The sequence below is a fragment of the Drosophila albomicans genome, chromosome 3 (assembly GCF_009650485.2).
Source record: "Drosophila albomicans strain 15112-1751.03 chromosome 3, ASM965048v2, whole genome shotgun sequence".
NCBI lineage: Eukaryota > Metazoa > Arthropoda > Insecta > Diptera > Drosophilidae > Drosophila > Drosophila albomicans.
Genome location: NC_047629.2, coordinates 15,314,561 through 15,339,872, shown reverse-complemented (window position 1 = coordinate 15,339,872; position 25,312 = coordinate 15,314,561). Strand labels below are relative to the sequence as shown.

At 38.6% G+C, this 25,312-nt stretch overlaps 5 protein-coding genes across 7 annotated transcripts; 3 read left to right on the top strand and 2 right to left on the bottom strand.

Moving 5' to 3' along the window:
• Positions 1 to 10,179: 10,179 nt before the first annotated feature.
• Positions 10,180 to 10,670, bottom strand: LOC117570803 (uncharacterized). Its single transcript, XM_034252659.2, has 2 exons — positions 10,335 to 10,670; positions 10,180 to 10,278 (listed from the first exon to the last, which is right to left on the bottom strand). Exons 1-2 carry the CDS (start codon positions 10,575 to 10,577, stop codon positions 10,276 to 10,278), a joined length of 246 nt encoding a protein of 81 aa, XP_034108550.1. The 5' UTR covers positions 10,578 to 10,670; the 3' UTR covers positions 10,180 to 10,275.
• Positions 10,671 to 11,022: 352 nt separating this feature from the next.
• Positions 11,023 to 12,727, bottom strand: LOC117566676 (uncharacterized). 3 transcript variants are annotated; one of them, XM_052004203.1, is made up of 4 exons: positions 12,637 to 12,727; positions 11,483 to 11,638; positions 11,266 to 11,430; positions 11,023 to 11,201 (listed from the first exon to the last, which is right to left on the bottom strand). In XM_052004203.1, the coding sequence occupies exons 2-4, from the start codon at positions 11,522 to 11,524 to the stop codon at positions 11,052 to 11,054; spliced, it is 357 nt and encodes a 118-aa protein (XP_051860163.1). In that variant the 5' UTR covers positions 11,525 to 11,638; positions 12,637 to 12,727; the 3' UTR covers positions 11,023 to 11,051. The 3 variants fall into 3 exon arrangements, with proteins under 3 accessions (XP_051860163.1, XP_034102114.1, XP_051860162.1); XM_034246223.2 differs by lacking the exon at positions 12,637 to 12,727 and adding an exon at positions 11,704 to 11,960; XM_052004202.1 differs by lacking the exon at positions 12,637 to 12,727 and adding an exon at positions 11,704 to 11,960 and having other exon boundaries at positions 11,266 to 11,418.
• Positions 12,239 to 13,924, top strand: LOC117570801 (origin recognition complex subunit 4). Its single transcript, XM_034252657.2, has 3 exons — positions 12,239 to 12,548; positions 12,617 to 13,026; positions 13,091 to 13,924. Exons 1-3 carry the CDS (start codon positions 12,357 to 12,359, stop codon positions 13,857 to 13,859), a joined length of 1,371 nt encoding a protein of 456 aa, XP_034108548.1. The 5' UTR covers positions 12,239 to 12,356; the 3' UTR covers positions 13,860 to 13,924.
• Positions 13,925 to 14,106: 182 nt separating this feature from the next.
• Positions 14,107 to 14,919, top strand: LOC117570802 (uncharacterized). Its single transcript, XM_034252658.2, has 2 exons — positions 14,107 to 14,307; positions 14,365 to 14,919. Exons 1-2 carry the CDS (start codon positions 14,116 to 14,118, stop codon positions 14,812 to 14,814), a joined length of 642 nt encoding a protein of 213 aa, XP_034108549.1. The 5' UTR covers positions 14,107 to 14,115; the 3' UTR covers positions 14,815 to 14,919.
• Positions 14,920 to 16,113: 1,194 nt separating this feature from the next.
• LOC117569800 (rhythmically expressed gene 5 protein) lies at positions 16,114 to 24,089 on the top strand. Its single transcript, XM_034251113.2, has 3 exons — positions 16,114 to 16,728; positions 22,581 to 22,767; positions 23,087 to 24,089. The coding sequence occupies exons 1-3, from the start codon at positions 16,615 to 16,617 to the stop codon at positions 23,755 to 23,757; spliced, it is 972 nt and encodes a 323-aa protein (XP_034107004.1). The 5' UTR covers positions 16,114 to 16,614; the 3' UTR covers positions 23,758 to 24,089.
• The last annotated feature ends 1,223 nt before the right edge of the window (positions 24,090 to 25,312 follow it).

The window sequence follows — 25,312 nt, the reverse complement described above, 5'->3', positions numbered from 1 at the left end:
ACTCGAATTTGTCGGTAGTTTATTTTTAGTTTTTTTTTTCGTTTTTTCTTAATTATTTGTGGCGCGGCGAATGGCAATGGCGACTCAACTTTTTGGCTAGAGCCACTATGAAAAATGTAGTTTTAATTGGATTAGGCCAAGTCACAACAACAGCAGCAGCACTGTAAACAAATCGAGAGACAACTCATTTAACGCGCAACACGTGCAACTCATAGCATGTGCAACACGTGCAACTCATTTTCGAAATGCTAATAAAATATAGATTTATCATCCGCAGTCCGCAGTCCACAGTCCGCAGTTGCAGTTGTAAAAGGCGCTACCATAATGATTAGAGCAAATAGTTTTGAGTACATCTTAGCTAGTGCCAACAAGTGTTTGACTTGGGCTACCCCAAAAAGCGCTGCATCATTCCACAGCTCAGCGAGTGACGAGGGTACAAGAGAGACAGAGGTCGCGGCAGGAGTTGGAGATGGAGACAGAGTTGAAGTTGGAGTTGGAGATGGAGATGGAGCCAGAGACAAGCCAAACACTTGCGTGTGTCACTGTGCTGACGCTCAAGTGCTCGACTGGCTCCAGCTACAGAAGAGACAGCTCCAAGCGAGAGGCACCTGTACCAGCTGTAAAGGCCATGGTTGTAGCTGTAGCTGCTGCTGCTGCTGGTAGAGAAGCTATGGGTTTGGAGAGAAGTCAGCAGACTGAAATGAAAATTAAGTCATCAAGCCCGCCAGCCAGCTGAAGTAGGTGCTGTAAGTCCCAAAATCTAAACAGGGCGGTGGAGAGAGCGGGAGAGAGTGATTGTGAGAGCAAGACAGATACTTGTAAACATATAATAAACATATAAATTTAAGCATGTTGTGGTTGCTGCTGCTGATGCAGACACTTCTTGATGAGATTTCAGCTCATCAGCATTTCGTGTCTGCGAACGCGAACGTGAACGCGGGAGACAAGTGTCTGGCGACGTCTCCGTCTCAGTCTCAGTCTCAATCTCAATCTCAGTCTCCTACTCCGTCTCCAGTTCCAATCTCAAAACTCAGTCTCAGTGTCTGCGATGAAGATGAATGGGCCAAGTTGACATATGAGGGTTTTAATCGTTATAGAAAACCTACGCATGCGATTCAAGCATTAAACTGAAACAAAAACAAAAATTCATTTCGTTACGTTTCTTTATCTCTCTCTTTCTATACTATTCTCTATCTCTCTCACTCTGTGTCTAGTCTCTCTAGTAGTTATTCTAATGACTTCATTAGGCTGTTGCAGACTCCCACGCCAATGGCCAATGTTATCCTGCGGCATTCCTTTGGCAGCCGATTTTGCTTAAATGGGCCGCCACACTTGACTTTGCACCAAGTCATGGCCACATCACATGGCCGGATTCGGTTTTTGTGTCCGATGAGCGCCTCATCAAAAGGATAAAACGGCTTTCAACAAGTTTCGAGTTGGCCTTTTGTTAGACAGACACAGAGCACACGAATCTCAAGACGCCGAATTCGAACAATGCCTTTGTGTGCCCACAACAATAACAATAAAAATACAAAAAAAAAAATAACAAATCAAAGAGCGAGCCGAGCAAAAATAATAAAAAGGAAAAGCTGAAGCTGGAGCTCTGTGCACAAGCAGCAGCAGCGGCAAATGTCAGTCAGCCATTGATTATGATCATCAAATTATTGAGCGCCTATGAGCAACATTGGTTGGACTCGGACTCTTTACTGGGATTGGGATTGGGCACAAAACGCCCCCTTCCGCAACAAAAAAAATGTTTGCTGGCCAGGCTGTAACCGAGGTTGAGGTTGAGGCTGAGGAGGCTGCTGCTGCTTTTGCTGTTGCTGCTGCTGTTGCTGTTGCTGCTGATGATGAAGACAAGAAGAAAACGTAAAACTGCTGACACAATCGAAGCAATTAAATCGTATGACGCGGCGGCAATGCCAATGCAATCGAAGTCAATCGAAGGCAAAGTCGAAGTCGAAGCCGAAGAGGGAGTCCCAAGTCCCAACTGAAAGTCGCAGCTCTCGAGGAGCGGATCTCGACAGCGATAAACGATTTTGGTTGCGTCTTTACAACTTTAACAGGTGAGAAAATGGGTTCAACTTCAACTGTACCACATGTTCATGTGTGAGTGTGAGTGTGTGAGTATGAGTTTGTGTGTACACCCATTTGTTCATTCATGAGTCCTGCTCAGGTTTCTAATTCAATTGTCGAGCTCGTTGGCGGACTCTTTGGCGCTATGACTGGCCACAAATGAGACGCAGAGGAAGGCGGAAAGGGCAACTAGACAGGGCAAGGGGTAAAAAATGATTGGAGGTTTTTTTTTGTCCATTTTGAAAGATCGGAAAGATCGTTGTTCCCGCTTTGCTCGCTCCAATAGACCATTTATTTGAACAACACAGCAGATCTGCATGCCCGATGCTCTTTTCAAGTTCCCGTAAATAATTTCACCAATAAAATTGAACTGAACTTCCGTTTTGATTGCGGGCAAGCGATAAGAATATACCCACAAAAAAAATCAGATAGTTCGGCTATTCACTGCGAGTATTTCAAATTGATTTCGTTTTTATTTTTTCCAAGTCCAGTCGAGGTCATTCATAATTGTCCATGCTCGAGTATAAGCCACGAGTTTTGATAAATAAAAAATTAAAACATTCTACCATTGCCCAACTCTTGTCAAGCTCTTTAATCTATTCTATGGAACTCACCCAGTTGTGATTGGCTTATAAAACAACTTTTTTTGAGTTTTGATTTAGATTCAAACAATTTAATTTTAACAGAGTTAAGCGAATGTTTAAAATTATTCTTTTCTAAAAAATGTATGTGCTTCAACTATGTTTATTTAAGTTAATTAAGTAAATAGTTTACTTTGATTATCAAAGGACTAATCATATATGTATGTTAAAAAAATATATATTATATTTTATTACAAGATTTAAATATTATTGTTTATTTTCAAGCTTCATAATATTTTTATTGTATTAGCAAAATAAAAATAAACAAGTAAGAAAGCTACAGTCGAGTGTACTCGACTGTGAGATACCCGCTACCCATTTTCTCAAAATATACCGAATATACTGCAAAAATACTAAAAATATACCAAATGGTATATTTGGTATATCGACATAGTACCGAATTCAAAATATACCATAGACGGCACAATATACCAGATTGTCAGCCAAAGCAACTAAGACCCCTAGTAAGTAGGCGTTTTTGCCCATACAAAAGTATTTCTTTAATAACTTCGACAAATTTTATCTGATCGGAATCATAACTACTATAGTAAATATTGTATATACCAAAATTCGCAACTCTAGCTTTAAAATTACGCTTGTTATTCGATTTTTTTGATTTGCGGGGGCGGAAGTGGGCGTGGCAAAAATTTGAAACAAACTTGATCTGCGTGCAAACATAACAAATGCTGTCGAAAAAAAAAATTATAGCTCTATCTCTTATAGTCTCTGAGATCCAGTGTTTCACACGGACAGACGGACAGACACACAGACACACAGACGGACATGGCTAGATCGTCTCGGCTGTTGACGCTGATCAAGAATATATATACTTTATAGGGTCGGAGATGCCTCCTTCTACCTGTTACATACATTTCCTGCCAGCACAAAGTTATAATACCCTTCTACCCTATGGGTAGCGGGTATAAAAAGGGAGAAGGCTACAAAAGTGTGCATTTTACAGTTAATTTAACATTTAAAATAAAAACTAAGCAGTGCGGACAAATATACCGAAGAATGTCCGCAAAAATAGTAAAATATACTGAAGAACATACATATTTGGTATATCGTTGAAGTACTGCATTCGAAATATAACATATCATAAAGGTGAAAATAAACATAAAATTGTAGTAATTTTTTTTATATTTTTGTTTATTTACAAGTTTTGTGTATATTTTATTAGCAAAATAAAACAATTGCCAACTTAAACAAAAAAAAATGTATATAAACATATGTTAAATTTCATTTGTTTAGATGTCATTTTATTTCATGTGCAAGCATATTTTTTATTACATCAGTTTAAATCCTTTTCATGCTATAAAATTGTTTTTTATTTTCTAAAAATAAACTATAGTAAAAACTTTAACATAAAAACTTTTAGCAAAATTGTCATTAAGTATACAATAATACATTAAGTATAAAATATAAATATTTGTTTCAAGTTCAGCTTCTCAAATTATTCTATTCAATGCAATCATAGATCATATCATATCAGTTCTACGAAGTATATTATTATTATTTTTTGTAAGCCACAATCAAAACAGACTGATCGGCATTAACTTATGTAACACAAATATCACAATTCAAAAAAAGTTGCAAATAAACTAGAAAAACCCAAACGTAATTAAAAATAATTGAATTTTAGTTTTGTTTTTCTTCTTTACTGTACTGTGTGATTGTTTTTCTCGAATCGAATGCGAGTAGCCGCAAAGTGCTAAATATATACAATATCGTTGTTGTAATAATAAAATCTATGAATTTCAAGCGTACTTTGGGGATAGCTTAGAGCTATTGGGGGTTTGGTCCATGGGTTGGTTGCCAATTGACAAGCAAAGTTTCCACGCTTGGCAAGGCTGGCGGCAAATTGACGGCAATTTATTAATTCAAAAAAACGAAAAATGGCCAGCAGAAAAAAATGGAAATGGAAATGAAAATGGAAATAGACAAAACGCAAATCCTATTTGTCAATTTATTTGCGCAAGTATGCGTGCAACAATAGCAACAGCAGCAGCAGCAACAACAAATTGTCAATTGCTTAAGCAAATTGCGCATAATTGACATTTTTTCCAATTGCTCAACAGGCATTGTTTGGCTCCCACACGGAGGCCACACAGTCATCGGTTCATAGAAGCAGTCATAGCCATTCCCGTTTAGATCCAGCAGCTACCCCGCTGTCCACTCTGCTCTCCTCTCCTCTCCTCTGTTCACCTCTGTAGTTTCTCTAGCCACAATGTCGTCACGCCCGGACTATAAAACTGTCCGCGCCAATGATTTAATTTCCCAAATATTGTTGGGGCATAAATCTTGCCACGGCCGCAACAAGTGTCAACAACGTTACAACCCCGTTGTAGGTGGGCTCAAAGGCAACAAAGTTGCCGCTGCCGATGCCGATGCCGCCGCCGTCGATTGCATGAAATCAATTGTGGCACCTTTTTTGTTGGTTTGATATTCGATTAGAGTTTATGGTTTGTTTTTGCTGCAGCAGCGGCAGCTCATTAGTTGCAACAAAACGTAGAACAAGAGAAAAACCCTCTTGCCCCTTGCGGCATCAGCTGGACGCTGTGCCACACCTACAACAAGGAGAATGTGTCGCATTGTGTGGCACTGACAATTATGGCCCTTTTGTTGCTCAATCTGCCGCAACACTTGTGTCCTGCTCCTGCTGTGTTTCATAATTTCCGCCTAAAAGGATTTCACAGTTCAAGGCATTATGAATGTCTGCCTGTGTCTGTGTGTGTGTGTGTGAGTGTGTGTTGTCCATAGATAATCCCATTGGCATTATAATGAGCCGCTTTTGTGTGAGCGAGTGTGTGCTGTCTCTTTGTCTCGACTCGAAATCAAACACTTATGTCATAGACCAACACGAGCATTGGCCAAGTTCTAAAGCTAAAGCACGCAAGCCAAATGTGTCGCCATGTTGGCGTCGTCTCTGAAACGGAAACGACTTCGACAACGACTACGAATAGAAATAGAAATATAGTAGTAGTCGCAAAGTAAGTCTCAACACACACAGACTCAAAAAAATCTTAGATACTCGTTCCATGGCGTGTTTGCGTGGCGGCAAAAGTGGCCCCTATCATTATAGCTGTCGTCTTAGCTGAAATTGGAATTGGAATTGGGATGCGAGTGCGAGTGCGAGTGCGAGAGCGAGTGGCGTGGCTTCGAGAGTGGTCAGCGACGTCGGGCGGATGCGCTTCCAGACAGTCGACAGCCAGCAGCCAGCAGCAGCCAGCAGCAGCCATCACTAGCCGCAGAGATCTCAAAAGATTTCTAGGCCCAAAAAAAAAAGAAACAGAAACATGTTGCATGTAGCCTTTTGTTTTTTGGTTTTTTCGGTTTTTTTTCCTAAAGAGGGGGGTGGAAGCAGTTACCCAAAAATGAAGAAAAAAATTGATTTACGACTTCCGTTGGTAATGAAAATTCACTTCAACAATAATTTTTTAACATTTTTTTTCTGGTTTCTTGAGCTACTTCATTTTGTTGGCCAATACGAAGTTGTTGTTGGCTGCTTTGGTGTTTGCTTTTATAGACTCATTTAAGGCGATTATTTAGCAATTTTTTAACGTATTGCCATACGAAATTTATTACGACAATGGCGCAAAGGCAGCCAGAAGTTTGCCAAGATTGAAGCAGCAACAGCAACAGCAACAGCAGCAGCTCCAGTTAGTGGCGAAATTTATGGGCCAGAAAGTGAATCATTTAAGTTAATGACTTTCAAACGTGTTCCATACACACACACACACACACACACAAACACAGCGAAGTTGACTTGGCTGATTGACTTGGCATCAAAGTCCGAGATGATGTTCAGCCTGCTGACGCATTGGCCAAGACAAGTAGCTGCGGTGATTGATAATCCGTTGATTGAATTATGAGCGCAAGTGTAATTTGGCCAAGCAACTAAGTAAGTGTGTGTGTGTGTGTGTGTGTGTGTCTAGGCTTAGACAGCTGAACCAACTAAATGCAGATCCTAACTATGCTTCATGGCAGCAGCAGCAGCCGTGGGCGTTATTTGGCGGCAAATCAAACTAAGCCCAAGAAATTGGCAAATTGGCTTTGGGCTTGCGGCACAACTTGAAACGTTTCAAATTTGTTGTTGTTGTTTTGATTTTTGATTGTGTCTTGTGTCTCATTGCCAATGGCGTTTTGAATTTTCAAGTCACATTTATGAGCTGCCGCATTGTCTTATTATAATGTTGAAGTTTTGTGCCAGCCAAACAAGAAATCAGCACACAAAACCAGCAGAACAACTGTTTGCCACTTGCTGCGTTGTCTACCTGTTAGCCAAGTTAAGCAAAACTGGATTAAGTCCCTTTTGCTTTGTTATTTTTTTGCGGTGCTGCTGCTTGGTGCTTGGTGCTGGACCTAATCCGACTTCATGTAATTGCAAGCAGACATGGCGCCAGTCAGTCAAAGCCATTGCCAATACCATTTACCATTTAGCCATTGTACGGCAGTTAATAGGATCAGCAATGCTCTGTCTGAGCCTGGCGTGAAATCCGCAAATGTTGTTTACCTTTTGCGAAAAGGGGTCACAGCCCAGAAAACCCTTGTCTTAGGCGTCAAGTGCACTATTCACACACACACACACTCACACACAGCTACAGGTGTATGTGCGTGTGTTTACTTTGGACTGCTGCTGATTTTGGCTGTTTGGCCATTGTTTTTACAATTCGAGTTCAAGTGACACCCACAAAATGCTGCAAACGAACTTCTCGTATTTATTATTATTATTTTATTTATTATTTTTATTCGTTGCCCACATTCTCTTAGTACTCTTGCTTACAAATGTTCTTAGCCTTCTTCCTATTCTTGGCAACAGCCACGGCCGTGAGTCAACAAAAAAACACACACACACACACACCAAAGTTCGCATCGATGGGAAAATTGTGCAAACAATAAAAACGCAGAAAATAGGCACATCGAAAGCTCTCAAGCCAAATCAAGATATAACGAACAACAACAGCAACATATACTCTACATATATATTTGGTATATATAAAAATATATATGGGTGTGTGAGTGTACCCTATAGCCATTATTATATTTCACTCGATAGCAATTATTGCTACCGTTTAATTGTGCGCATTGCGATTTTGTGAGACGCCGCCGTTGATTTTTCACACGCGTTCTCTGAGTTCAGTTCTGTTCCTCATCTCTTCTCTTCTCCTCCCGCTGAACTAGTTCCTGTATTCCCGATTCCCAGCCATAGTTCCCCATCGCTTCACTTGACTTGATTCCTCCTCCCTCAATCTGTATCCGTGATTTCTGCAGCTGGCAATGCCCACGACAGAGTCCAGAAACAGCCAACAGCCAACAGCTCGAGTCTCGTCTGTGAATGCAGCCACGTGGCTAATGATCCGCAAATTATTCCCCTCACCTCGCCTCAGCATTGCCCCAAATACGAGCTGAGTTTGTATTCAAGTAAGACTCTATGAAAATTTAATACATTTCCCGCAACTACAGAACTGTGCAAAAATGTTTGAAACGAACGCGTAATTTCCACACTTTGCCTTTTTGCCGAGTGCCATCGAATGAAAGTTTTGGCCAATAATTTGCATAGGGAACTTTATGGTAATTGCTTGTGACCTATGGCACCCAAGAAACAACCAAGTAATACTCACACTTGCTTTGAGCACTTTCCTCATATTGCCATCAGCTGCTTTGGCCTACACATGCATAAAAAAAGCGAGCTTATAAATAGAATACACATATTGAATATGCAATGCGATTTGAAATTATTGATATATAGATTGCTGCACAAATAGGATATGAAATATGTATATGTTAGAAAATTTAAGAAACTAGCAACTTTTTCGCAGTTGAATCAGATTAAAAGTGCAATCAAATATTACATGTTTAATGTTTAATCGCCCCCGGTAGAATTTCAAAAGTAGAATCTATTTTTGGCATATGCACTAATTATTATATTTATTATTCCTCAAATAACAATCCTAAGTTTTTCTAATTAATCTGATATATTTTGTACTATATGGTATATTTTGCGTGTAGAAGTGTATCGATATACCAATTATAGCTAATGGTATATTTAAGTAATGCAGTGCATTTATTTGGATATTTTAACTATCTTTTCTTCCACAACGGCTTTTCCAATTTATTCAGATTGTTTAAATTTGCATACCAAGAGCCTAAATATATTAACAATTATACATATTGACCATTATAATAAGGGGAGATCAGGACCAGATTTATATTACATAAAGATTAATTATATGTACTATATTTAAAATAGAAACAAATTAGGTTATAAGGGTAACAAACAGATCCTGCGGGTGCAGTCTTTTTAGATGCCTTTTAACCTTGTCTCTCATGAAACGTTGAACAAGCATATGTATTTGGGTGTAAGGCCAATCTATTCAAATAACTCTTTGCCAGCAACTGCAAGATATTTGATCCCCTTCGCATTGTTTCGATCTTTATAAAATTGGGTAACGCGTATTTCATAGTCAAGCACACTCAACTGTGACTTTCTTACATTGTATATCTTCAATTTAGCATCAAATGAAGTAGTTATCTTTAATACCCGCTAAATTGATCCAGAGTAATAATGGAAAAGTGAATATGCGACTGTCTACTTCCTTACCGTATAAAAACTGTTTCCATTTTACAAGCGTCGAGTCATTCGCAATGTTAAATACAAAAAAAAATTGAAAGAAAAAAAGTGCAAGCAACTCGGTCGCAGTTAATTACCTGTGCGAACTTTTCAACTAGACATGACTGAGGGAAGCAACAAACGAAAAAGAAAAAAAAAACAAACCCAACAGCTCCAGCTCCAGTCGTTACAGTAAGCACTCGGTAAGTTTTAATCAGCGCCACTGGAACCGGTTATCTAGCTGACATTTTCACCTTGTTAATTATGCGCATGGTCATGCAAATCAAATCGCAGCGCGATTCTGAGCCATAAAAATGAAGTGGCGGCTCAAAGTTGCATTGTCAGCGACCGATGGCCGAGAGAAGAGGCGACTACGATGATCTCTTAATTGCATGGCATGAGTGAAAACTGGCAACTGGCAATTGGCAACTGGCAACTAGAGCTGCAGGCCGTACTGGACAGAAGTCAAGTTCATTCATTGTGGTAAGAGGACAACACCTGTCCAGCCAGCTGAATCTCATCCAGAACATTGCTAATACCATCGAATTGTTATTCCTTTGCCAGCAGCTGAGCTACAGGCATTAGATGCACACCACTTGAGTGATCGCCATTATGCCAAATTGCTGACAAGTCTGACCTCATCCTGCAGATGACAGGTCTAGGTGTAGTTGAGGGTGTAACTGCAGGTGCAGAGAGACACAGAAAAACACAAATTCGAAATGGCAATACTCATGCTGCTATGACAGTAAAGTGGCGCCATCTGTTGTCAGCTTGCCAAATCAAATAGCAGAGCGGAATTAAAAAATGCTGTAAAGAATTCTTAATGCAGAAGTGTAAATGATGTATTAAAGCGTTGCAAATAATCTAATACTTTCAGCTTAGCAATAATGCATTCGAGTGGGTTTGAATCGTCCGTATTCCCCATTGGTTGTCGGTGGCACCTTCGCTTCACTGTTCACATAGGAAGTATTATTCAATTCCTCTTCCTCGGCATCAAACGAACTTACATGCTTAACGGTAGTGGTATATTTATTGTGCAGCCTTTTGCGTTGGGCATATTTCATAAATGTTTCATCTCCGTACGTATGACGACTGTCGCAATAGATCTGAGCAACGCGACTAAATTCAATATTCTGACGGCCCGGATACCAGCTAAAGTTCTTTTGCCAACGCTCCTTAGATCGATCATCGTTCTCGGCTACCAAACGGTAATACTTTAGCTGATCTGTGGTAATGACTTCCTTAGCCATTGTTGAATAAAGATATTATTTTAGGGTTTCAATGTTTACTATGTATTGTCAATACTGATTTGTAGTCTACTAAAAATTTGGATTACAATTTGAATTACATTTCAGAAATGCCCTTATCGAAAAAGTACTTATGTATAATTATTGCAAATATTTAGTTTCATTTTTATTTTTAGAATATAGTTAGTTTTAAATTGATAAAACTTGTACAGACTCCGAGCGCTTTCCAGGCAAATAAGGTAACCGCAAAAATCAAAAAATACAGAAGGTTTTAAATAGTTCATTATCAATGTTGATTGCCAGCAATTAGCAATATTGTTCGGTTTATAACTCGGTCATTAAACTGAATTAGACTATGACATTTTTGGTGTAGATGAGTTTGATAATTGTCAACACAATATTACAAAATAAATTACCAAAATATCGCTGAAAAACTAATATTCTTCATTAAACTTTTTATTTATTTTTGCAATAGTTTCAAAATTTTGTAAAGTACACAATGATCTCAGCAAATGGAACTTTTCGAATACTCCAAGTGGTATTTAGTATATAACGGCCATCAGGAACAATATATTTAATTAGCGTGTTGACATGTTGCACCGGGAGCTTTTCTACAAGTATATCATGCTAAACATGATATATACATTGTAATTATTACGAGAATATGTCTCCAATTAAAAAGAATACTTACATCAAAGGGACACGTGTGATTGAGATTCGAAAACTCCTCAAAGATGCCAAATAAGACGTTAACGAGCGCATTATTACGTTCCTTTAGAAATCTGCAACCGTCTACAGTGACATTATATCGATCAAAGATGTGCCTGTTGTCTCTCTTGTAGACCTTTAAAGATACCTATTTAAAATCAAGTTAGATACTACACCCATATTATTTTTAAGTTGTTTACCCAAGTGTTATCAACAGGCAAGGACAAAAACTTGGTTTTCATGGAAAAATATTTGTAAGTACGATTAACGGACCTTAGATAGCAATAGTCAAATGTCAACACTTCTGGGTTTCTTATAATACACTTGGCATTGTTAAATTCAAAAAATGCATAAATCTGCAAATAAACGTATAAAATAATACAAAATAATTCAAAATGTTTCACTATTTAATACAACTCACGCCAATTGGGCTTATTAAAGCAACGACTAGTGAAAATCGCCGTGAAATCATTACACCGCTGTTGGGGAAAAACGACTATTTCGTTTAAGCTATCGAATAATATTGCTCCAATGGCGATTCTGTTTTATACGCGCCATTGCAACTTATAATTACAAATTGGCATATAGATTTTTATCCTAAATGCTACTCTATTATTTTATTTAAATATTTCGGAAATTATATCATTTCTTTTTAGTGCTTATAGCAAAGATATTATAATTCCGATTATTTCAGTTGTAAACAAATAATTTTCTTTTTATCAATTAAAATTGTTTAAAGCTACTGATAAAAAAAGCCGTTACGTTTGAAAAAGTATGCATCACTGTTCCACAACTGTTGTGCTTACAAAACGATCGCATCAAAATGTCTACAGCTTCGTTAAGTTTCGATAAATTTTGAGTTGACTTCAGTGAGGAGCAATGTGCGCGTGGAGCAACTTAACGGCCCAACTGTTGACAACTCTGAACTGAATATTGTGACAATCGGATTTCTTGAATATATCAATCCATCGATAATGTTACATCTCTAGCACAGCTGATATTTTGGCGGCAATTTTTAATAACAACAAGCTGTAAACAGAAGCATAAACCCAGTGAAAATAATAATTCAAAACTATGCCCGAGGCTGGACAGGAGGTAATTAAAGCACGTCGTTTCCTAAAGGATCGACTGCAACGCGACTACACTACCCTACGTGGCTATGAAGCCGAGCGCTCCAATGTACGCCAACTACTTCAGCGCACAGCAGAAATGGGAGAATCAAATTCCTTGTTATTAATAGGACCGCGAGGAGCTGGTAAAACTACAGTAAGTACGAACATTGCATTACTGTAGATGAACAAACACTAAATTTAATATATGATTACTGTTTACAGCTCATTAATTCTGTGCTTACCGATCTGTTAGAAAACAATGCGTTTGTGGACAACACGCTTATTGTGCATCTCGATGGCAATCTTCATACAGACGATCGTATAGCACTTAAATCCATTACAGTACAGATGCGCTTGGAGAATGCAGCCGATGGCAAAGTATTTGGATCTTTTGCTGAGAATCTAGCATTTTTGCTGCAGTGCCTAAAGGCGGGCGATAAGAAGTCCAAAAGCGTCGTTTTCGTATTGGAAGAGTTTGATCTATTTTGCGCACATCACAATCAAACCCTACTTTATAATCTCTTTGATGTATCACAGTCGGCACAAGCGCCGATTTGCGTCTTGGGCGTCACTTGCCGCCTGGATGTAATTGAGCTGCTCGAGAAACGCGTCAAATCCAGATTTTCACACAGGTAATGTGGTCGCCTGCTTCCGAATAACCTTCATAGTATTTAAACATAATCTATTTATTTGCAGGCAAGTGTTTCTATTTCCCAGTGCCCATCAATTTGAGGAATACGCAGCGCTCTTTCAGGAGTTAATCAGCATACCAAGCAGCAAGGAGCTGAAGAGCAATGTGGATCGAATTGACAGTCTAGAACTGCTCAAATCGGAGGCATTCACCTTTCAACGCAATCATTTCGATAGCGTGGAATATACATTTGATAAGAGATTTGTCGACAACTGGAACAAAGACATTTCGAAGCTGATGAAGTCACCAACTGTAGAGAAAACACTCAAAATGCTCTACGATTTTGATGTCAGTCAGGCGTTTCTAAAGATGTTCACCTTCCGCTTGGTGGCAAAGATAAAACGCGAGGCGCCTCACATAACAGCTGAACTGGTGGCAGCGTTGGCCACTCAATATGAATGCGATGACAAAGTGGATCTACTCTGCGGTCTCTCAGTACTGGAACTGTGTCTCATCATTGCCATCAAACATCATTCGACTATCTACGATCGCGATCCATTCAATTTCGAGATAGTTTTTGGACGCTTTAATAAGTTTGCCAAAGTCTCCAGCACAATGCAGGGAGTTGAACGTGCCATTGTGCTGAAAGCCTTCGAGCATTTGCGCATCGTGGAGCTCATCATGCCGTTATCAAACAGTGGACTGGGCAAGGTTCAAAAAGAGTTCGAAATGCACAAATTGGCACTCACATACGGACAGATCCAGCAGGCGGTACAACGTTATCAGGCATTGCCCACAGAAGTCGCACAATGGGCGCAAAGTTCATTGATCTGATCTTTAGCATTCCTTAATATTACACTTTATTTATTTCCCTATTTAAATACACTTGTAAAAAAAACAACAACCTAATCTTAATTATGTATTTAGGACAATTGTAGTACGTTAACTACCAAATCGATAATGCAAATTCTTAGCGCAGCTGTTGCCCGCATTTGCCAGAGCAGTTGATTTCCCATCAGGGAGAGTTTTTTTCAATATAAAAACCTTTGATCAGCCCCAAGTCTATCGTAGTTGAACTGTGGCCAGCAGAATGAGATCGATCAATATCCTGGCTATTGCAGTGCTGCTTTTTGTTAGCCTCCTTGGCAACTTAAGCAATGCCGATGAGAGTCCTGGCTTCTTTTTGAAGATCACTAAAAACGTGCCGCGCCTCGGCAAGCGCACCGAAAGTTTTGTCATGAAGAATATAAAGACCATACCTCGCATTGGACGAAGCGATCAAGTCAGTTAAATAGCTAATGATTCATCAGTAGGTTATTTTTAAAATGTTCTTCTTTAGTCCACCTCTGTTAACCCACTTTTGGCCTGGCTCTGGAACACGGACTTGGATGTGGAGCAGCCGCAGCTCAGTAAGCGACGTCTGCCTTCGAACGGTGGCAACGCAGCCAATGTCGAACGTGAGTTAAACGTTGTGCAGCCAGTTAATTCGAATACACTGCTGGAGCTCTTGGATCGGAATGCTATACCCTCTGAGCATGTCAAGTTTGTGCACTGGAAGGACTTTGATCGTGCCCTGCAAGCGGACAATGACCTATACTCGAAAGTTATTCACCTGGGACGTAATCCAGACCAACGTCTGAAGCAGGATCTCAGTTACAGCAGCTACATTCCCATTTATGGATCCAATGATGAGCAGGGTCAAGATTTTATGCTCTATAAGGATGATCGGGACTTGTATAGTAATGCTGCTCGCTACGATCGCAATTTCTTGCAGTACAATCGTTTGTGAAGGAACTTGGTATATAATACAATTCCTTTATTAGGCTAATGTTGATGTATATCTGTGCGCAAATGGTTATAATAAAACCACGAATTATTTCGAAATTTCGTGAGTATTTTTAATTTTTTCCTGGATTCAGTTAATGACGTTGACGTTCTCATCACGAAATCCGGGAAGAAACAGGCAGTTGTCTGACAGATGGCAGCGCATTAACGTTCCCCTTAACGGTTTGTTTCCTGTAGAATGCGGTTAAATCGGCTTACACATTTGTCTTGTTTTTCGGTATCAGTAGTTCAAGATGTGTCAACAACCTAACGGATGTGCAGTGATCATATATTTTGAATTGACTGTACCTACAGGCCTCCCTTCTTAAAGTTCAATGCGATGCAATTAGATTGATCAAATGTAATTCTCGTGAATAAACATCAAACATTAAATTAGAACGCAACGAGTTTATCAATTAAACGTCTTAATTTACGGATTCAATGAAATATTTTGTATGTAATTAGGGAATCCCATCCTTGAATAATTAGCAATCATGTGTGTATTCATAATTAGGCACAACCGGTTCTTGTAATCTTAATACCCCAAAAACCTTTTGGCGACACAAAAATTTGCAACAATTTGAATTTGTTTTTTTTATGATCATTCTTTACTCTTCAATCAAATAAATTTTACGATAATCGAAGCCCAAACAAAAGAGGATCTCAACTTGGCGCCAAGACACATATTAATTATCATTTGGTTGTTAAATAAAACACACATACAATATCGTATTTTGTTTTCCCATCAAACAGCAAATTTGCAATAATTGCTTCAATAAATGCACACATAACATATGTACTGTATGTATGTATGTATGCAATTGATTATAAATTACGTTCTGAAGCTCAACTGCTTTTGGTTGTTAGGCATGAGGCAGACTCAACGACGACGACAGTAAACTTGACTTTGAAATTTTGCAATTTTTATTTGAATTTATTTATTTGTATTTTTCAATTTCTATTTTAACTGCAAGCGTGTAGAACAAGTTTGCTGTGTGCGTGTCACTCAATCAGAGAGCGAGAGAGTTGCGAGAGAGAGCCGCATTGAGAGAGCACCTGTTTGCATTGCCATTTGCACTCTCGCAAGCTTAGCTCTCAGTTATGACTAGTGTTGTAAGCGTGCCGATATTTCTGCAAGAAATCTATACGTTCCACCAATAGATTGCGAGTAGTTCGTGCAGAGTCGTGTCACGCGTGCATCACAATTTCAACCGGGCTCAAAGCTTAAATACGTGTGCACCGCTGACTGTTGCTTCATTTGAAGACGAGTCGCAGTCGCAGACGAAGCCGGCAAGTTGTCAATTTGCTGTGTATGTGTTAGTGTATGTGTGCGAGAGGAATTTCAACAGTGGGTGTGAAATGTGAAACGAGCTTTTTGCGTTTTAAGCCGAGACAGACATCAACAAACAAATAAACAAAACTGAAACAGCAAAACAAATAAAACGAAATTAGTCAAGCTCGTTGTACACTTTAATTAAATTAAGTGCAAAAGCAAAGAGCATAAGCCAAAGTGAAGCCATTGGACAAAAGAAAGTTTCGCTTTTGGTATTAACATCAAATGGGCCACAAAAGCGCCTTTAATTGAGCCAAATAACAAACATCAACAACAATAAAAAATAAGAAGAAGAAAAAAAGAAAGTCTGACGACGCGCATTACACAAACACGCCAACCTCAACCGACAACAACGGTCTGCAATTGGCCCCCAGGAGACCGGATCCAAAGTAAAAGCCCTATCAAACGCATCCAACCTTTCGACCCAGCAACATGACGCAAGTTGCAAGAGTGATCTTAGCCTGCTGCCTGCTCAGCGCTGTTACCATCCAAATGAGCTCAGCCTCGGCAATACCGATTTGGGAGTTTTTGTCGCGTAACGAAAAGGTAAGTCCACTTCACTCAAGATGCCACTAAAATAGCCAGCAAAATAAAAAAATAAAAAAAAGTGAATTGAATGAAACCTTCTAATTTGCATCGAACAAAATCATAATGATAATCGCCAAATTACGCATACGCCATGTTCGCTCCAGTTATAACAATGACAATAGCGTGGTGTGGTGCCTCGTGTCCTTGGCATTGGCAATCCGGTAAATCTAGCACAGTTTTTCGCACATTTACAAACATAATTATCAATATTTTGATGTGATTTCATATTCGATGTTATGATAACTTTTCAATGAACATCATAAATAGCAGTGCTTAACAAAGACACACACACACACACACACGCACACACATTGTGATGTACAAATATTAACGGCGCTTTGCTGCTTTTAGCAGCTACATATTTTAATGTTATGTCGTTCGTTTCCACACCAGGCAACAACATATCGAACACACATCGAACATATTGAATAATTTGAATACTCAATACTGAATACTGAATATGCATGGGCAGCCGACATTAAACTGAGCATCAGAGTGAGCGGTATTTGAGGCTCATTTGCATAACTGTACCGCAGTCACAGTGGCCCCACAGACAAAAAATAAATAAATAGTTAGCTGAATCACAATAAATACAATGCTACTTAAAGACAAAAAAAATCCAAACAAAAAAACAATAATGTATTGAAATAAAATTAAATTAAATAAACATTGAAAACAGCTGAAGCTGAAGCTGAGGCTGAAGCAGAAGCTCCACTAGAGTTCAGTTTTGTATTCAGAAATATACATGTTTGAATATCAAATATGTCGCGGTTATCATATTTATACGCTGAAGAAGAATTTCGGCGTTAGTCATCCTTGACATAAATATGATCATCATATGCCGCATAGCTCTGAACTTGACATTGTCCTCAGTCAGTGTGTGTTATCGTGTTATCAATTGTTTGGCTTCTGCTAATCATTGTTCATGTGGTTCCATTCCTGCAGACGACAATCGACATAATGACGACAACGGCGAGATCATCATCATCAACCAGCTCAGCCGGTCTATATCTCAAGTTTGTCATTCGGTGAAACGCTTAGATTTTTGTTTACCTTCGCGCATGTCTCAAGCGTTTGCATGTTGCAAATATATATATCCAGATATACTCGCTCATAACATATATATATATATATATATATATATATGGCAGACAAGTATAGCAGTAAGTTTAAACATACTTAATGTATTGCCGGTTTCAAAAGACTCGAGACTTTTGTGGAAGACTCCAAGAAACGGAAATTTAGAAAGGCATCGAGTCACTTTGTGCTCAAGTGTTTTTTTTTTTTGTGTGTATGTTTGTCAGTTTGTGCAGCTCGGTAGAAACAACCAAAAGCAAGGCTTGGTGAGAATTGCCTAACATACAAACACACTAAACGAGTATAAATTATATATAAACACATACATATACATATGTTATATTCACCTGGCTAACAATAAAGTTACTTAGTGTCTGCCTAGAGAGTGAGATTAATTATAAATTTTATAGGGGACTCGGACACCTTCATTGTATTCCCTGCCAGTAATTACAGCTCTTCTATAAACACAGGTTTCTCCTCTCATTCTTTCGAGTATCTCATTTCCCTATCATGAGAATTTCAAGCTTGTAGCTTGGAGAATTTGAATAGGAAACGAATGTTTCCCATCGCATTTCCCTCATCAGTACTATTTTTTATTGTTTGCAAACAAGTTGAGTTATTTGAATTCGCATGGTGTTTTTATTTATGGCAAAAATGACGGCTAACATTTGCTAGCAAAATGAAAAGTACTTACCAAAAAAACCAACCATAAATCCAAATGAGCTTGCACTAAATCAACGGACCGGGACGACGACAACAAGACAAAACATTAAATTTCGTTTATGATAAACAAAATGTAAAAAACTAAAACGACGTTAAAAACTATTTTCATTTACATTGGCAATTGCTGCCAAAAAGAGGGGAGGGAAGGAGAGATTGTACAAAATAAAATACAAAACAAAAATTCACAAAAATAAAAAAGCTTTTCACTTTTTTGCGCAACAAACCGTGACAACGACGGCGCCTGCGTCAAGTCTTTGATTGGGATTGAGATCGGACGTGGATCACACTCCGGTTGTCTATCTGGGCGATCTATGGTTGTGTAGCGGGTGGTGGGGGGGTAGCGGAGATGTGGATGGGGGCATGTTACACGCTCATAAACAGTTAATGAACTCTGCGGCTATTATAAATACGATGTAAATATCGTAAGCATGCGAGTTATTAATGACAGCTTAATGCAATTAGTTATAGTGAGCCCCTCTCGACATCGTTTCGCCAAGTCATGCGGCTGTGCTAACTACATCCTATAAAGCATTTGTTTTTCTCTTTTTGGTTTTTTGTTTTTTTTTTTTTTGGCAGCGCATCTATTTTAGCAACTCGCACGCGAACTGCGCCTTAAATAATTTCAAGCAGCTTTGTTGTCGTTTCGGCCTTTTTATTTTGTTATTTTGTTATTATGTATTTCGATTTACTTTTATTTTTATTCTAAGCCCCTCCACACACAAAGTGCTCAGACAATGGAACCCGAGTCTCGTTTTTTGTAATGCGAGTACAATCCAACAAAACGAATTCGACATGTTCAATTCTATACACAAAATCGCGTACTTACGTATGTATGTTGTACTATACGTGAATATCCGGTACCCGCATATCAATAGACAAACGAGAAAATAATTTCCAAAAGCTAATTAATTGCGAAATTCTAAAACGCAGATGGCAAAACTAAACAAACAATAGAAGACGGACCATTAGAAATTGCTAATTGAAATCTAAGTTTTTTACTGCGTACAATAAATAGTGATAGAAGCATCTAAAGTGGGATTCTATCTATAGGTCAAAGTACGTTCACAAGTTAAACCCACATACAATACATTTGCTAACTATAAACTTGTATATCTTCTCTACTATATAAAATAGATTGATATTAGATAATAGATTTTTAAGAAAGTTGTTGAGTATTAATAGGAGTTAATTTCATTTGTTTATAGGGTGTCTCCCAGTCTCGTAGTCCCAACCTCAGCAGACTTACTTGTTTTTTAATTAAATTTTGTTTACCGTTTTCTGTTCGCTTCATCTCACCTCATCTCTAGCGCTTTCGATTTTCGATTGCAAAAACAAGCAATGTTTTTGTTGTCGCTGTGTTTTTTTTTTTCTTCTCAGTTTTGTTGTAGTTTTTGCCCTTAATGTTTAGGTGCAAACGCGTTTAGCCGGTTTGACCCGAACTTCAATAAATAAATTATGTTCGCATTACTTTTTTACGTAAAAAAAATATGTATTTATATTTGGGGTATAGTATATATAGACTCACAGACCGACTTACTCCCATAAGCAAAAATGCAGCATCGTCATCATCATAATAAACGTAAACGGGATCAACATTTCCAATGGTAATGGCAATCATGCCTTTGTATTCGATGTCTGTGTCTCTCCATCTCCATCCGATTTTGTCTGTCTGTCTTTGGGCCACTGGCTGGACGCTAATGTTAACGTTTCTCCACCGGTTGTTTATTAGTTTTGTTGAAATTTTTTACCCTTTTACTTGTTTGGCTATCAGTTTTGTTTTTTTTTTTTTATTTTATTATTTCGTTTTTGTCTTCTGTTTCATAATGTAAACTGCGTATATCGACAGGTTATTGAACCAGACACAACACAACATAATAATAATAAAATAAATACAACAACAAAAAATTATCAAACATTTGGTTAGCATTTTAGTTCCGGGGATACACCAAATTGCGAATATTTATGGCGTTCTGTTGTTGTTTTAAGTGCGAATTAGAAGCACTGTTAATTAAATCCATGTATTCCCCGAAAAATGGGGAATCTTCAAGAAGACCGTGGAATTCCCTAACTAAACAGATATGATCTCCGATACATGATAAACACGGACTATATTTAATGTTGTTCTCATGATCACATCAATACTCACACACAATAATTTCAAGTTCAAATTCTTGTTTTATTATTAGAAATATTATGCATGCATAATAAAAACTCCTAGAGGTTATACGTAGGTTCAAGTACGTTTCTACTTCATTTTCAACTATCAGCATTTGAAGCTAAGCTGAGTTGAGCTTTTTTTTCAACATTTCTCAGCTTTCTCATATGCATATGCAATGTATTAATAATTATGCATATCCATTTATAAATTCAATTAACATTTTTCATAATTAATTGGAAATGATGCGCGGGTTTGTTAATCATTTTGCAAGCTGCTTATAAATCATTAGCTGCCAGGCAACGACGATCGGCAAGTGCGATCTCAGGTATTTGCCGGTCATTATAAAGCCAAGATTTGTACTCGTAATTTGTATACTACGTATATATGTAAATTTATAATATATCGGATAATGTGTGTGACTTTGACAACACCCGCCTTCATTTTTATATTTACACATTTTTTTAATTTATTATTTATTTTCACGTTGCTGTTGCTCACATTCATTTGGAGATTCTCCTTAATTATTTAATTGTGTCAGGGGCTGGAACACTAAAAAAAAAGGCTGTAAAAATGTTAAATAAATCAGATAAGGGATTATATGGGGATTTGCTGACGTATGTATTTGTGAATTCGTGATCGTATTCAGAAATCATAAAAGCCAAAAAACAAAAAGCCTACACGTATCATTTATTTATATGTGTACTTTATATTGGCTTGGTAAATTGAGTAATTTTTTACTGCACACACACGAAACCTAACAAACAACAATAACAACAAATCTGTGTGCATTTGTGTGTGTTTGTATGTGCGAATGTAGAAAAAAGCATATTTGTCTCAAATTGCATTTTACAGTTTGCACACGTCTTGTGGTCAATAAACATACATATTCGCTACAGGTTGTTGCCATTGTTTTTGTTTTTGTTGCTGTTGCTGCTGCTGTAGCTTTTGCTGTGTTGCTGTTGCTGTTGTGGGTTTAACGGTAATTTGTAATTTGAGCCAGCGTTTTGTGCATACATCGGGTATATCATTATGCAAACAGCGTTAAATTGTAAAACTTCGAGACGTAGCCAAGAAGCAATGCAAATCCAAAACCCAAACCCAAAACCAAGTCGCAGTCCAATTCAAATCCAATGCAAATGAATCTTTTGGCTTGACTGGAACCAGCTCAAGGTGCATGAGACCGAACAGAATTGGCTACCATTCGAGTATGACACAAATTCTAATTCTTTGGCCTTACTTTCTATTTATTTCCAAATTAAGTTTAGCTTGTCGCTAATAAATGAGAAATGCCGGATTTTGTTATTATTTTTTTCGTATTAATTATCAGTCTAGTGTCTGTTGATTAGCATGTCAAGTACTAGATGATGGCAGCGATGTGAGGCTGGGCTTTGCGACTTTGCGTCACCAGTCGCGAAATTCCGATCTTGGGCATGTGTCATCCTCCCCACGTAGAATATTCTGCAATTAAAAGTCTATTCAACGCTTCGATGCGCACAAAGAATAGCAAGCAAACAAATCGTTGATAATGCAAACTGGGCATGCGCTGCGCTGCTTTGGCTGCTGAACCGTAAACTAGAGCACAGCTGCGGACCCAACCCAGTGATAGACCCACACACACACACACACATACACATACGTAAACACATCTTACAGATTTAAATAACATATATGCACACATGTTGGTAGAGGCAGTTATTGCTCAACGCGAGTCGCTTTTGAAATGCATTTCATTTGAGCGCATCACTCACACGCACTGTTGCCCGCTGCCGTTGTTATTCCCGTTGTTGCTATTGCTCAAGCCAGTCTCTCAAGTTATCTCTAATTTCGCCTCTCTTCTTCCCCTCCCTTTCAGATGTCGTACCTCTACTCAACGTTCGCACAACTGGTTAGCGTGCACTGCAAGTCAACGGTGGGCGGTGGCCTGCCCGTAAACCAATGCAAGCACAATCTGCTTGGTTATGGCTATGAGAAATTGCAAACATTCTCCGATGCGCAACTCGAGGCACTTGATCCGTATCAGCGCGATGCCAATGAGCTGAGTGAGTATTGCATATTTATGACATCAACATCATCACCCTCTAATTTCTATCCCATCCCCATCCCCATCCCCATCCCCAACCTCAACTCAACCCAACCCATCTCAGTATGCGAAGCGTGGGAATTCAGTGCCAAACTTCCGTGAGCGATAACAGCAGCTGACAGACTGCAGCTATTGCTACCACTGCATTCGATTTTTGGCTTGAAATTCCGCGCTACGTGTTGTCACATGTTAACCCATATGTGGCATATATGTGGCGATAAGAGATAAGAGATAGGAGTACGTGATTTCAATGTGCTTTCAATTGTGTCTTTCCGCAGTCTGGTCATCGATTATGCGGGATCATCCCAGTGCAACGCTGATAACCACACGCAAGCCCCAAACGGTGCCGACACCTCCGGCCTCGTCGCTCATCATACTCACCCATCAGCAGCCACCGCAGCAGAATCAACAACAGCAAAATCCTCTCTTCGATGGCAGCAGCAGCGGCAACATCGAGCACAAGCACAAATACGCCATGGACATGGATATGGCCTATGGCTATGGCGGCGGTGAGCAAAGTCCAGCTGTCCAGCAGTCAAGTGAACTTCCCGTTGCCGCCGCCTTGACAGCTGAGCCACCACAGACGTATCTGAGCGGTCCGCTGGTGATTCGTCTCCGTCCCGATGGCACACCCGTTGAGGAGGACAAAAACCGGCCGCTGCCGCGTGACGATGATCTGGAAACTTATCGTTTGGCGCACGGTGGCAACATCGGCGGCAACAGCAACCCACGCCCGAACAGACATCGCAAGATTGCTACCATTAGCGCACTCAAGCAGCAACACTTTGCGGCCATTGCTCTGCAGAGAGAGCTGCAACCACCTCATCCTCAGCAAGTGCGACGTCAGTTCCGCCAGACACAGCCACAGCAACAGCTACAGCTACAGACGCAATCCCATCCGCAGCCCCTCATCAGCTCTGGCTATTATTATAGCAAGGGGCAGGCGTAAGATATCAGTCACCACAGGTTGAGGGGGCGTAACGCCTTCTGAATTGATTTTTATTAGATTATAGTAGTACTATAGTTTTAAGTATAATGATTGAGTGTGTCGGGTGGCTGAAAGATTTGAATGTGATATTGATAATGGTCGTGCATGAGGAATCTTTGTTTAACCGCGTAAATGGTTTCGATGCACTTGAGCTTTAATTGAATTTCGTATTTGTACAATTTATATAACAACGTTTAAGTTTTCTTTAATTTTATTTATTCGTGTGCATTAGTTATAAGCTGATATAGAGATTCTTACAAAATAAAACTTTATATTTGTATTTGCAAAATCAATCTGAATTTTTGTTTTTTGATTTTTTTTAACAATTTTGTCATATCCAATCAAACCAGTTTGATATGAGTATGATTATGTATTTAATTTGCACACAGTGAAAGCCATACTCTCTGCCTTTGAACAGCTGTTGCTTTTTGTTTTAACCCAAAGCTTGTTTTTGGGGATTTTCTTTATAATACCATCTTCAACGAAATCTGGATGCTTTGTGAATAAATACCAAAATAGTAATAGAATTTTAAATAGGTTGATGATTCACATTTCTTACAAATTTGCTGAAAATTGTATTCACAATATCTTGAACACTAACCACAAAAATAACGAATTTTAAATAAAGCAAAATTAATTCGGCGAATATGTAAATAAGCACCGGACGCATCTGCACCCAGAATGTCAAAAGTTACGGAGATGAATAACTAAGAATGAGTGTGTAGATAAATATTAACTCAATTCTTTGCCAAATGAAATGTCCGTTTTACAAAGCTATCACTGTACGTATACGTAATCTGCGAATGTACACAAAAACTGATATCTATATTTATGCAATGAAAGTGCCGATTACAAAGCATTTTTACCAATATTCGAATAAAAGGTAACTAAATCCAGTTCCCATTGTGGTGAAATTATCACGCGAACACCTCATTAACCCACATTATAAAAAAGTACACATGCACTTTTAAGAGGACAATGGAGTTATCACGTAAAAGGTGAATCCGGTTTTTAAGGCAGATATATCATATTTTAATGTCAATTCTGAAAATCCAATATACAAAATTCTTTTTGGAAACTGCAATAACAAATCTTTCCAGTTTTTACCAAGTGCATATCAATCACAATTTAATGGCATGCAAATTGATTATCAGTTAATACTGGCAATTTTAGCAGAATGCTTAATATAAATTAATTAATATCATTAAATTGTTAACAGTTGCATATATAGCCCGTTCAAAACGCAACGGCTAGCCTTCGAAAACAGTGATGTAAAACGATATTCAATAACAACCGTCGATCGATTACAATTTAAATACACCAGAATAACCATCGATGTTTGGTTCCATCAATGTTTTCAATGTATGTTTTTCTCTAAAAAAGAATTATTACTTAAATTAAACAAGTTAAATTGTACAAAATACACAATAATCAAGAGAAACAATAATGTTGTTCTCCTTTTTCAAAAATTGATAACACCCATGCTTTGCTATCGATATTTCCCCATTCAATATGG

Excerpts from the sequence above, each read along its gene's own strand:
- LOC117570803 (XM_034252659.2), bottom strand. The coding sequence starts at position 10,577 with ATGGCTAAGGAAGTCATTACCACAGATCAGCTAAAGTATTACCGTTTG.
- LOC117566676 (XM_034246223.2), bottom strand. The coding sequence starts at position 11,754 with ATGATTTCACGGCGATTTTCACTAGTCGTTGCTTTAATAAGCCCAATT. Across the intron at positions 11,431-11,482 it reads TGCCTGTTGATAACACTTGG|GTATCTTTAAAGGTCTACAA; the intron begins GTAAACAACTTA and ends GATTTTAAATAG. Across the intron at positions 11,202-11,265 it reads ATCACACGTGTCCCTTTGAT|CATGATATACTTGTAGAAAA; the intron begins GTAAGTATTCTT and ends TATCATGTTTAG.
- LOC117570801 (XM_034252657.2), top strand. The coding sequence starts at position 12,357 with ATGCCCGAGGCTGGACAGGAGGTAATTAAAGCACGTCGTTTCCTAAAG. Across the intron at positions 12,549-12,616 it reads GAGGAGCTGGTAAAACTACA|CTCATTAATTCTGTGCTTAC; the intron begins GTAAGTACGAAC and ends TACTGTTTACAG. Across the intron at positions 13,027-13,090 it reads AAATCCAGATTTTCACACAG|GCAAGTGTTTCTATTTCCCA; the intron begins GTAATGTGGTCG and ends ATTTATTTGCAG.
- LOC117570802 (XM_034252658.2), top strand. The coding sequence starts at position 14,116 with ATGAGATCGATCAATATCCTGGCTATTGCAGTGCTGCTTTTTGTTAGC. Across the intron at positions 14,308-14,364 it reads GCATTGGACGAAGCGATCAA|TCCACCTCTGTTAACCCACT; the intron begins GTCAGTTAAATA and ends GTTCTTCTTTAG.
- LOC117569800 (XM_034251113.2), top strand. The coding sequence starts at position 16,615 with ATGACGCAAGTTGCAAGAGTGATCTTAGCCTGCTGCCTGCTCAGCGCT. Across the intron at positions 16,729-22,580 it reads TTTTGTCGCGTAACGAAAAG|ATGTCGTACCTCTACTCAAC; the intron begins GTAAGTCCACTT and ends CCTCCCTTTCAG. Across the intron at positions 22,768-23,086 it reads GCGCGATGCCAATGAGCTGA|TCTGGTCATCGATTATGCGG; the intron begins GTGAGTATTGCA and ends GTCTTTCCGCAG.